The following is a 13,372-nucleotide window of genomic DNA, read 5'->3' as shown; positions in this document are numbered from 1 at the left end:
AAAGTAACAAAGAATTCACTTCTTAAAGCATCATATGATTCAGGAAACTTACTGCGATTCAGATCCATTGGAAAGGAAACAGTTTGAGTCAACAAAATTCTGGTTCCTATCTTTGTTCTTGTTGCCTTGCATGTATTTTCTACAAGTATTGCCTTTAATGCATCCCACACATAAAAGCTAACAAAAAAAAAAAATCCTGTCATGAAGGTTGTTTGCGTATGAGCAGTTGGAATCTGAAATCTGGAGTTCATTCACTAGGTTAGCTTGGCATAAAAATGTTCAAAAATAGAATACCAACCACAGAATCTTGGTAAGAAACTTGGTGAGCTGAAAAAGAATTTGATGATTAGGAGCCAAGAAAAATTATACTTCATTGAAGTTTGCCCTGTTAAAAACATATGGATTATATTGGAAGACAGAATAATACTTCTCTTTTTATTCATAGGAGTTATCACCCAAAAAGTGAATTATCAGTACACTGAGGAGGTTAGGACCAATTTGGAATCAAAGAGATATCTTGGTGCTTCAATTCACCATGCTATCACTGCCTTGTATTGTTCATATATGATGTTCAGCAAGGCCTTGTATTGTTCTACATCTTGCATTAAGCTTTAATTTTTCCTTGGAAGCAAGATAGCATAACTTTCTGTGTGTATGATTTGATTGAAACCATCCCTGCATCATACAATAGGCTATCACAGGCACTATGTCAGATGGATATCCAGTGGTTTCTACCATATAGTAAGCTCCACTACCTCATATTGTTGAGACAAGGCATAGATGATGATGAAGGATAAGCTCCGCTGGTTGGAACATAAAAATCCAAATCAGTCTCAAGGAAGCAATATGCCAAATCCTTTGGATCAGTATCAGTATTTGCAGAACCAGCTGGACCCAGTAAAAAGAGTCAACTAAAATGCTGGCCCAGTCTAAAACAATACCAAACAGAGACAACTCTGAGATTCTACCAATTTGTTACTCTTTCATTACCCACTGTAATGAGGAGTAAAGAACATGAAAAAACACAATAAAAAGAAAAGGAACAATCTGCCTTAATAAAGCAATAGCTAGTCATTTGCTGCTCATTTTGTGTGACTTGATGCAACTCTCGTCTAAATTGATGACCAAGCAGGATGCAAACTTGATGGATTCATCACACTAACAATAGATAATGGAATCAGGATTGAAAGCATAATATAATATTAATGTAAAGCATAATTGTTTTGTAAAGTTTGAGATATCTTATTCATTACTGCATGCTATTTTTTGGTGGGTAAGTTACTCAAGCACACCTCTCCATGAGCTTGATAGTTCTTCACATCTCATCAATTTACTTCATCATCTTCACTGCCAATAAATATTAAAGATTTGAAAAAAAAAAGCAGCAAATATTGCATTTGTCAGTTGACAATAGTGAAGAATGAATAATACGGGATTTGTTTGTTCAAATAAATGGAAGATTTAACTTGAGATAGGAAATGTATTAAAAATTATCACCAGAAATTGAAGAACTAAAAATAGTTAGACACTTAAAATAAGTCAAAAGAACCATAACCAAGGCAGGAAAAGTTTGGCATCAAAACTAACTCACAAATTCACAATACAATAGTTCAATAAATCAAATTTAAACACGATTAAAACAAAATAGATTAGTTTGAGATACACAGAAACTTGATGAATTAAATATAGAGACTGATAAATTCATCAATGAGAAAGAAATGTTAACTACAATTAAAAAATAATGGAAGCTGAAATACAAAGATGAAACCACATCTTAAAGTAGAGATTGTGGATGAGCTCCTTCCCAACCAAGACAACTTTTGTCTTCAGCAATCAAAACTATATGTCAGCATCCTCATTTAGTTTGCAGTTGCCAGGGCAGCACACAGTATCTTGGTGATGGTAGAGTTGAAAATTTTGAAGAAGCTAAGAGGGCAGGACCTCATGCTCCTCAACGTTCAGATATAGCTATAATATGCCCTCTGTCAGAAAGTTGCAATGCATCTCTTCCCTTGGTCTCAATGTCACTAGACTCACTACTACATTTTGTTCATGCTGGGGATGGTTGAGAGGTGGGATCAGCAGAGGAGGGGATGTCAGGCCCAACCCGACAACCTTCAAGCATGAAGACAATGTCAGCCATGGAAGGCCGGTCGAGGGGGTCTGGTGCTGTGCACAATAGTCCCACCTTCACCCCTAGCAGAAATTCTTCCCATTCAGATGACTCTGGATCAAGCTCAAGGAGCCCTGGCTCAAGCAACTCAGATATTTGACCTCTCTGCAACTGTCTCTTCACCCACTTCACTATGTCCTCATCCTGTGTGAACATCACCGGCCTCCTTCCTGTTAATAACTCTAACAAAACAATCCCAAAACTGTATACATCAGCTTCCTTAGTCACTTGCCCTGTCAAAACTGCCTCTGGCGATACATACCCCAGTGACCCAACAGAAGTGGACGACGTTGATGCTTCTGCTGGTGTAGTAATTGCTAGACGATCGAGTCCAAAATCTGAGAGATGGGCTTCAAAGTCTGCGTCGAAGAGCACATTTTGTGGCTTAACATCACCATGAACCATGTTGGCTGTGTGCAGGAACGCTAGGCCTCGGGCAACCCCAAGGGCAATCAGATGGCGCATTGGCCAATTGAGCACATTGCCATCCTGGTGGGATGCCTCTTGGAGAAGTGTGGCAAGGTTGCCATTGGGCATGTAATCATAGACAAGGAGCCGAATATCAGGGGATGCTGCATAGTACCCTCGCAGAACAGTTAGGTTTCTATGCTTCACCTTTCCAATCGATTCTGCTTCTTTTCTGAAAGTTCCCTCGTCAACTGATCCATCAGGGAGACGGCGGATTGAAAGCACTGTTCCATCTTGGTAACAGGCCTTGAACACCAGCCCGTAACGACCCCTGCTTAGCACATTCTCCTCGTCAAACTGTCTCGTTGCTTCTAATGTTTCTGCGTAACTGATCTTATTGTAGAACATGACAAGCTTTGGCCCTCCGTTCTCCCCGCTGCCACGACTACCATCTCCTGAGCTTACAGATGTCGAGCTATGTTTCTTCTCCCCATCTCCCGCCGCATCTCGGAGCCGCTTGCGCCACCACAAAAGACTGAAAATATAGCAGCAACAACATAACGTCGAAAAACAAGCTCCACCGGCAGCTACAACAACCAGCAGAATGAGCCTCTTCCTCCTCTTGTTTTTAGCCTTGGAGATGCTCTCACATTTTTTATCCAATGGCTTCCCGCATAAATTTCTATTCATTGCAAAAGCAGAAGGATCATTGAATCGTGAACCCAACATCTCTGGAATCTCACCTTCGAGGTTATTTCTTGATACATTGAAGTATTTTAAACCAGAGATATGTGTAAGGTTTGCAGGAATAATCCCTGTCAAGTGGTTCATTGAGAGGCTCAGCGCATTTAGGTTTGACAGGTTAGACAGTGAATCTGGTATGGAGCCCGTTAGCTTATTTTCGTCTAATAATAGAGAAGTCAGAGAAGAGCATTTGGAGATTTCTTCCGGTATTTCACCGGATAAATTGTTCTGCTTCAAGTCGAACTCCTTCAAATGAGAAAGATGAGAAAGATCACCTGGAATTTGACCAGTCAAACGATTTGAACCAAGTTGAAGGACTTCAAGATCAGAGCAGTTGCCAAGTTCTGCCGGAATCTTGCCCGAAATGTGATTGTTGGATAAGGAGAGAACAAGCAAAGATCGAATGAATCCATACGTTGCCGGAATCTCTCCAGAGAAGCCATTTGATGTGAGGTTCAGAAACTGTAAACTCGATAAACTACTGAGACCTTCAGGTACAACCCCGGATAATGCATTCTCTTGCAGAGCAATTGTTTGCAGATTCGGCAAGCCCGAAAGCTCAAGCGGCAACTCACCAGAGAGGTTCTGCTGGCTCAAGTCCAGAGTCCTGAGGTCCAACAGACTTCCAATGCTAGACGGTATCCTTCCTGTAAATGCATTACCACTCATATTCAGAACAAGTAGCCTACGTAAATCTCCAACGCTCGAAGGAATTTCTCCATCAAATCTGTTTCCACTGAGATTCAAAGTAGTCAAATTGCTCAACTGCATTAGCTCTTCCGGAACGCTTCCGGTCAGGTTATTTTGTCCTAGATTCAGCGTTTCCAGCTCAAAAAGACTTCCGAAGGCTTTCGGAATCTGACCCGTAAAGAAATTTCCCCCAAGAGATAATATCTTCAAGCTCCTTAATTCTCCCAAAAATGCGGGAACCTCACCGGAAAAACCATTCCCTTCAATATCAAAAACGCTTAACAAACTGCACTTTCCGATCTCCATTGGAACAGCACCATTAAATGAATTATTTGCGAGTCTCAGCTCCTTTAGCATGAAGAGGTTACCGAACTCCGCTGGTAATGTGCCGGCAAATGAGTTACCGGAAATATCCAGCATTGTTAGGGTCGACACATTCGTCAACCAGAGCGGGAAACCCCCGCGTATCCGGTTGTTCTGAAGATCTAACACCTGCAAAGCACTAAATGTCGCCTTTGATGGTGGAACGAGGCCCGTGAAAGCATTGAATCCAAGCATAACGATTCGCAGAGACGGAGGATTAGCTGACACATTGCAAAATACAGAAGAAGGAACCGAACCCGAGAGGTTATTTTGTTGAAGCGAGAGAACCTGAAGTCTGGGAAGAGCTCCTATAGCCGAAGGTATTACACCTCGAAGTGCATTGCCTTGAACGCTCAAATGCACGAGCGAAGAACAGTTTGCAAGTGCGGAAGGCAGAGTTCCTCCCAGCATATTCCAGTCCAGCCACAGGTACTGAAGCTGTTGAAGTCCCCCGAAGCTAGCCGGGATCTCTCCGGTGAACCTGTTGAACGAGAGGTTGATGAGTTGAAGCCTGGATGTTGCAGAGAAGTTCTTCGGGATTTCGCCAGAGAGTTCATTGGAAGAAAAATCCAGATACCGGAGATTCTGCGGGATATCACCAGAGATTCCTCCGGAGAGAAGATTCTGAGCTACATTGAGAACTTGAAGGTCAGTGAGGTTGAAGATCTCCGGCGGAAGACGACCGGAGAATGAGTTGTACTGCAAGAAGAGGGCGCGAAGACGGGAGCATTTAGAAAGAGAAGAAGGGATGCTGCCGTTGAAGGCGTTGGAACGAAGGCTAAGCTTGCGGAGCTCGGTGAGTTTACCAAGGTGCTCGGTGAGTTGGCCAGCGAGTTGAAGACGAGGCAAGCGGAGTTCGCTAACTCGACCGTTATGGCAGGCAATGCCTCGCCAGTTGCAGGGAGCGGATGGTGTGGAAGCATCCCAGCCGTTCAACGCGGCAAGCGGGTCATGCAGATTGAGCTTGAACGATACCAAGGCCTGGATCTCAGCTAGTGCTTCAGGACTCCTCTGGGCGCAGCATAACAGGGTGGTGATGGAGAAAACCACGAGGAGGAAGAGAAGCGTGGTCGTAGTGGTCGCCATGGGTGGTGGTATGGCCGTTGTCCGGTCAAAAGGAGTCTTGAAGCGAGAGAGAGAGCAGCAGCAGAAAGCAGTGGAGAGGAACGTATGTTAGCAGAGGTGGTGAGCGGTGAGTGAACGGTTCTAAGCAGCGTCTTTCTCTGTTTCCTGGGTTCCCGCTTCCCTAGAAACCTTTGAATAAAAAAGAACAGAGAAAGACGTTAGAAAGTGAGGGATTTTGATGCGGACTGTTTCGGGAAAAACGTGGATATAGAAAACATACAAGAAATGAAAAGAAAAGATACTCTATCTATCATGTATTCTTTGACTCTTCTACATGATTAAGATCATATGAGTTTCAGGGTATGAGTGCTACACTCGGATATGAATTATCACTTTCAACTTTACGCCTTCCCTTTTTTCTGCGCTTTTAATTTTTCAAATGGAACCTGGTAGCTTTTTTCATGTGGTAACTCTGAGATGGTAAGTCAAAAGGCTGCGCCATGCTTTTTACACTTGGCAGATAATTTTACCATTTCTTTTGCCACGTGGAAAATGGCCTATTTAGTTATTTTGGTATTTGAAATTTTTTTAAATCAGAGCCAGGGGAATAGTGCTGGTACGGGGCTAATCGAAATTTTTGGCAAGAGTACATGGTCGGATGTGGGAATTGTTGGCTTTGCAATGCTACGCGCATATTTCTTTTCTTTTTTAACTTGTATCCCTTATCAAATCATCTTACACCACACATTTGAATTATTTTACGTGGGACCGGCATGCATTGATGGTTACTGAACCCTTCAGGTATCTGGTGTAACATAATCTATTAATCCATGGAGAAATGAAGATTAGTTATGTGCTGGGCATTATTGTTTTGGCAAGGCGTCATTCGATAAACGGCTGAAATCTGATGTTTTGTTTTTTTATGAATAAAAAACAAGGGTTATAAGGAAGGTTGGATAACCTTTCAAATGTTGTGTTTTCTCATAGCCCAAAATTAAAGCTTTGTGCTCAAAAGTATTTATGGTTCAAATATGAAGAAAATGGTTCATACCCAAAAAATGGAGAAAATGGATGTGAAAGGTGAATGGGTGATAATAATGCTTATATATCACACGTGAACGAGTTCCATGCCTAAAGTAGAAAAGTATTTTGGGTAAATTGCAAAGAACCCTCTTATACTGCGGGGTCCATAACAAAGATCCTTCAACTTCATTTGCAATAAAGACCCCCCTAACTTTAATTTTGCTATAAATATCCTCCTAAGTGAACTCAATTACTTTTCAAAAGATTTTCGTTCAGTTTTTTTAAATTTTAAAATCCTCAAACTACTTTCTATCTTATTTATTTAAACAATTTATGATTTAGATAGTATTCTAAATATAATATTGATGTCCTCTCCCTTGCTCTAACAGATCCTTACAAATTTCTTGTTGGATTCATTATTCAAATAAAATGGTAAAAGTTTATTGCTCATAGATATGAATTTAAGGTTTTATTTGATTTTTCTTGGTTTATTAGAGAAAGGAATGGATAATTTTTACATTTTAAGATGAAGGGAGACATTCATGTCAATGAAATGAAACATAAATTTTAAAGAAACCTGTTATTTTAACTGATTTTGTTTAGAGAAAACGGATGTATTTTGGGGTTAATTAGGGTTAAAGAGAAAATGACAAGAAAAAAAACAAAAGTTCAGGTAGATATTTTAATAATTTAGTGCATTCTATCTGGCTTAATGGCTAGGGGCATTTTATTGCAAAGTGAAAGTTTAAGGGGGCATTTGTACTGACCCCACAGTATAGGCGATCTTTGTAATTTACCCAAGTATTTTTTGAGGTCAATTGACATACTTTATGTTTTTGGGCTTATTTATTTATTTTTGTGCTTTCTAAAATTATACAACATGTTATACCAAACGCCAATATGTATTTTTCCAACTAAATTAGTTGAATGTGATGGTTGTACTTGTATAGCACGGTATGAACCAATGATAATACCCTACACGTAAAATACATGGGACCCATAACCCCATAACCATTCAATCTTTCACTTGAATTCCATGTATTATGAGTGAGGTGGGGTATTATTATTGGTTTCACACCTCTCTAGATGAGTCCGAATCACCTATCAACATAAAAATGTTCCACACCCGCCCAACTCCCAACCTCATGGTGAGATGTATAATGTCAAATCCAACTCTCTAAACTTCAATTAATGGTAATTGCAGATTTATCATGCTTTCAACATCATTAAAATGTTTTTAAAACGTTTATTCAAATAGTACCTTAGATTATTATTATTACTATTATTATAAAGCGAATATTTGTTGCCTTAGTTTTGGTGAAAGTAATAAAAATTAAAAAGTTAAATTTGATTATACATATTAATTTATGTCTTTACCTTACACGTTGCGCATGTGCCTTACACTAGTGTTTTTAAAATCAATTCTTATTTTTATAAAAAAAAAAAAAATCTTCTAAAACAGTCAAAACACTTTCTGGTTCATTTTCGTTTCCTACCTCCTAAAGCTTATTCAATGGAGTCTGAATACTCTGAGGTCTAATAAACAGTCAAAACACTTCCCATATCAAATCAGCATTTTAAAACCCGGTCGAGAGGCTGGACCATTTATCCATCTGGGCCAATGAGTCAATCCATGATAATATAATGGGCGAGAGGTTAGCCCAAACCATTATAAAAAATATATATAAAAAATTGAAAATAAATATAAAAAACTGATAATACATTGAATAGGTTGAATGGATCAACATATTCATTTATCCGGGTTGTTGGGCAAGACAACCTTTTTTGTAATATAATGGGTGAGAGGTTGACCCGAAACCAAGATCCTGACCGGATCATCATGTCACCCGTACAACCAACCAGGATCAACAATGGGTTGAAAAACCAAAAGTTAAAAGTTACTATTTTGTGTAAAAAAATTATAAAAGAAAATTAGGGTCCATACTTGTCTAATCCTCCCGACCCAAATTCATCATGATTTGACATTTTCCAGCCCACACCTAACACTTAATTCTATTAGGGTACAACAAGCTCATCGCAATGAGAGCAGGCCGTATGAGGCGGGGATTATATTTTTCATTTCCGATCTTGACTCTCAAATCACCCCTGTTCTTGATTCCCATCGAGAAAGAAATCCCCCTCCATCCCTAACCCCGATAAGGATGAATTATCCATCGAAGACCCAAATCCCCAAGAAAGCTAAGAGATTAAGGATTGTTGAGAGAAAGAAAGACTAGAAACCGAGAGAGAGAGGACCGTTGCGAGTTGAGGCCGGTGATGAGAGAGAGTCCAATGGGCGACGACGACAATGGTCACCAATGATAGACGAAAGCCGAATGAAGATTGAAGAAGTGAGTTTTATTTCTTTCCTCTTTGAATATCTCTCAATCTCTGTCCTCTGTTGAGACTCGAGTGGTAGCCTGGTAGTTGGTGACGATAGACGTCCAATGTTCGACGGGCGAGTGGTGATAGCAACGACGATCGACGAATCGATGACGAAGACAAAGGAAGAAGAAGACTAGGATTCACGATTTACTTTAAAGTTCTATGTTTATTAATTATTGAATGTTTGTATTTAATCTTTAAAAATAAATGAATAATAAATAATATATATTATATATAATTATATATTTATTAATCGGGGCCGAATCAGGGCAGAGATTGCATTCCCCATCTCCATCCCCAAACACGATCAGGGATTCAAGATAGTCCCATCCCTAACCCCGACTCCACCAAAATACCTCCCATCCCCATCCCCGTCGGGTCGGGGAGCCCGAGTACCCATCGGGGACGGGGGAAATTGCCACCTCTAGCGGGGCGGGCTACCCAAATTAACATTCTCCATTTCCACAACCAATAAGAATACCCATACCATGACTCCTTTGGTAGGATCCGGATACAATTTTGTTGGATATGATACACAAATGACAGATGACGTAACTTAAGGGGTATGCCAAATGCGTATATATGAATCCGTTAATGAGGTAACACGTATTCCACCACATGTGGACAGTTCAGTCCGAAAGGCTGCTTCCAGGGGTACGGGTTTAAAAAATCCACACCCAGTTGGACTGTTTACAATGCAAGCTTTTTGTTCACGAATTATATCCGTTCAGTGGTCAATTTTATGCTGGGCCTGGCCCTGTTACGGGACAGCAAGTGGGATACGGAAAATGGACATCAGGGTGCCCATAGGTTTTGCCCTTAATCCACCAACCCATCTATAGTAGTCCGATTTAATTGATTACTGGATCTGGATGCCCTGCTTTTGATGATTTGGAAACAATGGAAACGAACATCAGTATATGTATACCAACTTTAGACAATGAAGTCAGAAAGGAGGGGAAAACGAAATTGGAATTTCCCCCCTCTTCTTCCCTTTTACCATTTACAAGTACAAAATACTGCACCGTTTGGAATATTGTCAGACCAAATGGGCCCCAATCTGCCAGTCCAGTTGGGTCCTCAGGCAGTGTTCCAGATGTGTGGTGTAAGATGTACCAGTCACAAGGGGGAAAAACTATAGCGTTAGTACCTATCTCTTTATGCTCTGTTTGGTTGCACAAAAATGATGGAAATTTAATGATTACATGAAATTTGTTTATGTTTTGGTGTTTGGTTCCATATAAAAAGTTGTAAAAAATCAACAAAAAATGGTTTTAGAAAAACAAAAAAGCAATGCTTTAAAACCTGACCTAGAGGCCAAACTGCTTTTGCCTCCGGGTCATGGGTCACCAGTTTGACTGGGTCGGACCATTCCATTTGTATATATATATATATATTGTGTATGTGTGTAAATATATATTTTATCAATAAATCATGTATAAATATATTTTAGACATGTATTTTTATATTTAATTTATGTTATTTTAATTCAGTTTTTAATTTTTTTATTTATAAAAAAAATGCAATTTGAGGTTAAATTTTTTTTTCCATGAAAATAACAGGGCAAGGAGTCTATGGCACCACACATAGATCTCGAAAAGTTATCAAAAATATTAGCTCAATTAGACATCGGAGTGCAAAGTTATGACCTCCAAAAGTTTATATGCATTAAGTGTGCAACCCACGAGGTCAGTAATTGAACCGACTGGGTTGAATAAATTTTGACCATCTGGCAGGTCTTGACTAAACTGGACCTGAAATCCTGGCCAGGTGATGGTTTGAACAGTTTGATTGGCCGGATCAACAATGGGTTGAAAACACTGCAAAAAAATAATCAAGAAAATTTATTTCTCAATTGAAGGTCATTTTCCAAGGAAATAATCCATTTTCCTTTATTTTATATGCAACAAAATGCAGCTGCAAGGTAAAAAGCAGTACAAAATAAAAATTTCACTATAAAATGAATGAAAATATAACTGAAATATCTTTGGTCTGAAAAATTACCCCCACACCCACCATCCCTCTATTAAATGCTGCATCAATGTAGTAAAACTGTGAAAGAGATAGAAAACAAAATTTTCACTGAAAAGGAAATGAGAATATGTATGAAATAATTTGGTGTGGAAAATTATTCCCCCCAACCCCACGTTGAAATAAACAGAGCCCCAAGGTTAGCAAGGTCTAGTAAACTGACATAAAATTCCATCAAAACAGTGACCATTTTCAGAAAAGCTGAAGAATTGCAAGAATAAATTGCAAAACTAATCTGCTTCTCATCCACTAGGCACTAGTAGACCAGGGTTCTCTAATAGGAGATAAATAGACAGGCCCAACCCAAACCCGACTATTGATAAGGTTCCAGATGTTGGACCTAAACCCTACTGCCCTACTGATCTTGATTCATAGCTGGGGTAGGCTCCCTTTTGACATCCAACCATGGCTATTCTAATAAGCAGATGAGTTGGAAGATTGATGGAATGACACGTGTGTCCTACAGCCTATCCAAATGCACAGAAAGTACATTCATATAAAAAAGCCAAGATTTCTTCTCTTTTGAAGAGAATGGTTGCTTCATGGTTTTCACCATGTTTTTTTGAAAGTTGTTGGGGGGACCATCCCCATCCCTTTTCAGGTGATGTTGCGGTCCAATTCAAGCATTCCATATAAGTGGAGTCCAGTGTCTCTCTATCAAATGGTCCTGACTCCTATCAGATCATAAAGGCTACAGCTACAAAGTGAAATTGCTTTTGGCTACAATCTGGAATATATGCCCCCTTCTTTACTTTCTTCCTTTATTTCCAAAAGGAAACAAAGTAGAAGATTTGAGTATTAAGGTCATCCTCGTCTTGAGGCTCTTGTAGTTGTAAGCCTAGACTCGGGTAGACCTTCTTTTCTCTGGTTGCCTTTGGTCTACTTATTGCCAAAAAAATAATGTCCCTCATACTGAAGAGACACGAATTTGAATGACCAATAGGTAATCTCTACATGTTTTGTTCCAAACTGCCAGTAGACCTATATGGACATCGGGCCCGAGAGGGACAAAAGCCGCATCGCCCGCCAAAAAAAAAGGAGTATCGAATGTCTTAATAACAATCAACACCAAACAAAGAAAAATAGAAGTCTATCTACATCCATTGGCAACAAGCCAAGCCAATAAACACTAAAATCAAAGGTAGCTTATCAGCCATCAACATTTCTCTTCATTGGTAGGAGTACTAGGACCCATTCAATCTGTTTTTTGATCTCTTAATACGTGACAAGTGACAAATAAAGCAAGCCTCACATTTTTCACCAAACCTTTTCGAGTAAAGGTTTAAAATTTTGATATGATATGTAGGTCTCTATTTTCGAAAATCCAATTTTTTTAACTAATATATAAAAATCTGTTGAAATTTGAAATTTGAAAAAAAAAAAAAGTATAGTTTAAAGTACGGATACATTTCTACCTTATATATCGATATTTTGAATCATGGAGTATTTATTTTATTTTTCTTTGAAGAAACTCGAAGATAAAATTTTTCAGCACTACTAAGCAAACCAGAAGCTTCCTACAAAAAAGAAAAAAGAAAACCAGAAGTAAATTTTTATTTTTCTATGGCCGTGTGTCATATAAAGAATGACATTTTAACACTAGTGCCTGGACCATCTGGATGGGCCCTTCAAGATTAGCCACTATGGCCCCATTCGTTTTCATGTATTTGCGTACGCAAGTTTATTCGGGCAAGTGTTTCTTAAGCAAAAGTTATTCAAATTACTTCAATGCCCTCATTTTTGTGCATTTTTTAAAATTGGCTTGCAATCAAAACTGTTTTGGCCACTGGTTTTTGGGTCAATAATTTGACTGTTCGGTCCATGCAAATGACCTGTTGCAATTTAAAAATAAATAAAATTAAAAACAGCAAAAAACCATTATCCAGGTCAAATAGGTTGATGGTTTGATATCACAGGTGAATAGGTTGTTGATTAAGTCAATAGTTTTTGGCAAGATTCTAGTTCAGAGATGAAACCAAACCAATTGCTTGAACGATTTTCAGACTGAACAGTCTGACCATCTAGGTCAATGATAATTCGAAAACCATTATTATTATTTCCTTGGGCAAAAAAGTGGGAAGGGATTGGTGTTTTTAGTGGGCGGGTAAACAATTTACCCACCCACCATGAAAGTATCGGTTACTCAGCTCTCTGAAAAAAATTCTCTTACCATGAAACAGGGATTATGATCAATTACCTGGTTGACTAACTTAAAACAGGGCATACATTGTATTATTGGGCAACATGTTTGATTTTGTTTGTTAAAAAAAAAACAAAACTAGAACTTTGTTGATGTGAAAATTGTTTTGTTAAAAAAAAAAACAAAATCATACATGCTCGTGAACACCCCTTTTCTGGCAGTGTTATAGGTGCGAAGTACTGCATCACATTTCATGCATCAGGACCTACTAATTGGATGGGTCCCACCCACCTAAGAGATTATTAGATCATGATCGATCAGGTCACTTTTAGCCATCCGTCGTAGACATT

General features: G+C 39.0%; 1 protein-coding gene across 1 annotated transcript; it reads right to left on the bottom strand.

The window, feature by feature from the left end:
• Window positions 1-1,569: 1,569 nt before the first annotated feature.
• On the bottom strand, window positions 1,570-5,796 carry LOC148876927 (uncharacterized). The gene is made up of 2 exons (XM_088983351.1): window positions 5,724-5,796; window positions 1,570-5,632 (listed from the first exon to the last, which is right to left on the bottom strand). Exon 2 carries the CDS (start codon window positions 5,462-5,464, stop codon window positions 2,051-2,053), a length of 3,414 nt encoding a protein of 1,137 aa, XP_088839477.1. The 5' UTR covers window positions 5,465-5,632; window positions 5,724-5,796; the 3' UTR covers window positions 1,570-2,050.
• Window positions 5,797-13,372: the final 7,576 nt, after the last annotated feature.

The sequence above is a fragment of the Nelumbo lutea genome, chromosome 1 (genome assembly GCF_056320005.1).
Source record: "Nelumbo lutea isolate HS-2025 chromosome 1, American lotus-T2T, whole genome shotgun sequence".
Taxonomy (NCBI): domain Eukaryota; kingdom Viridiplantae; phylum Streptophyta; class Magnoliopsida; order Proteales; family Nelumbonaceae; genus Nelumbo; species Nelumbo lutea.
Note: the sequence above shows the minus strand (reverse complement) of the source record. Positions and strands in the feature narration are given on the sequence as shown.

What these genes read in the sequence shown, in the direction of transcription:
- LOC148876927 (XM_088983351.1), bottom strand. Translation starts at nt 5,464, where the DNA reads ATGGCGACCACTACGACCACGCTTCTCTTCCTCCTCGTGGTTTTCTCC.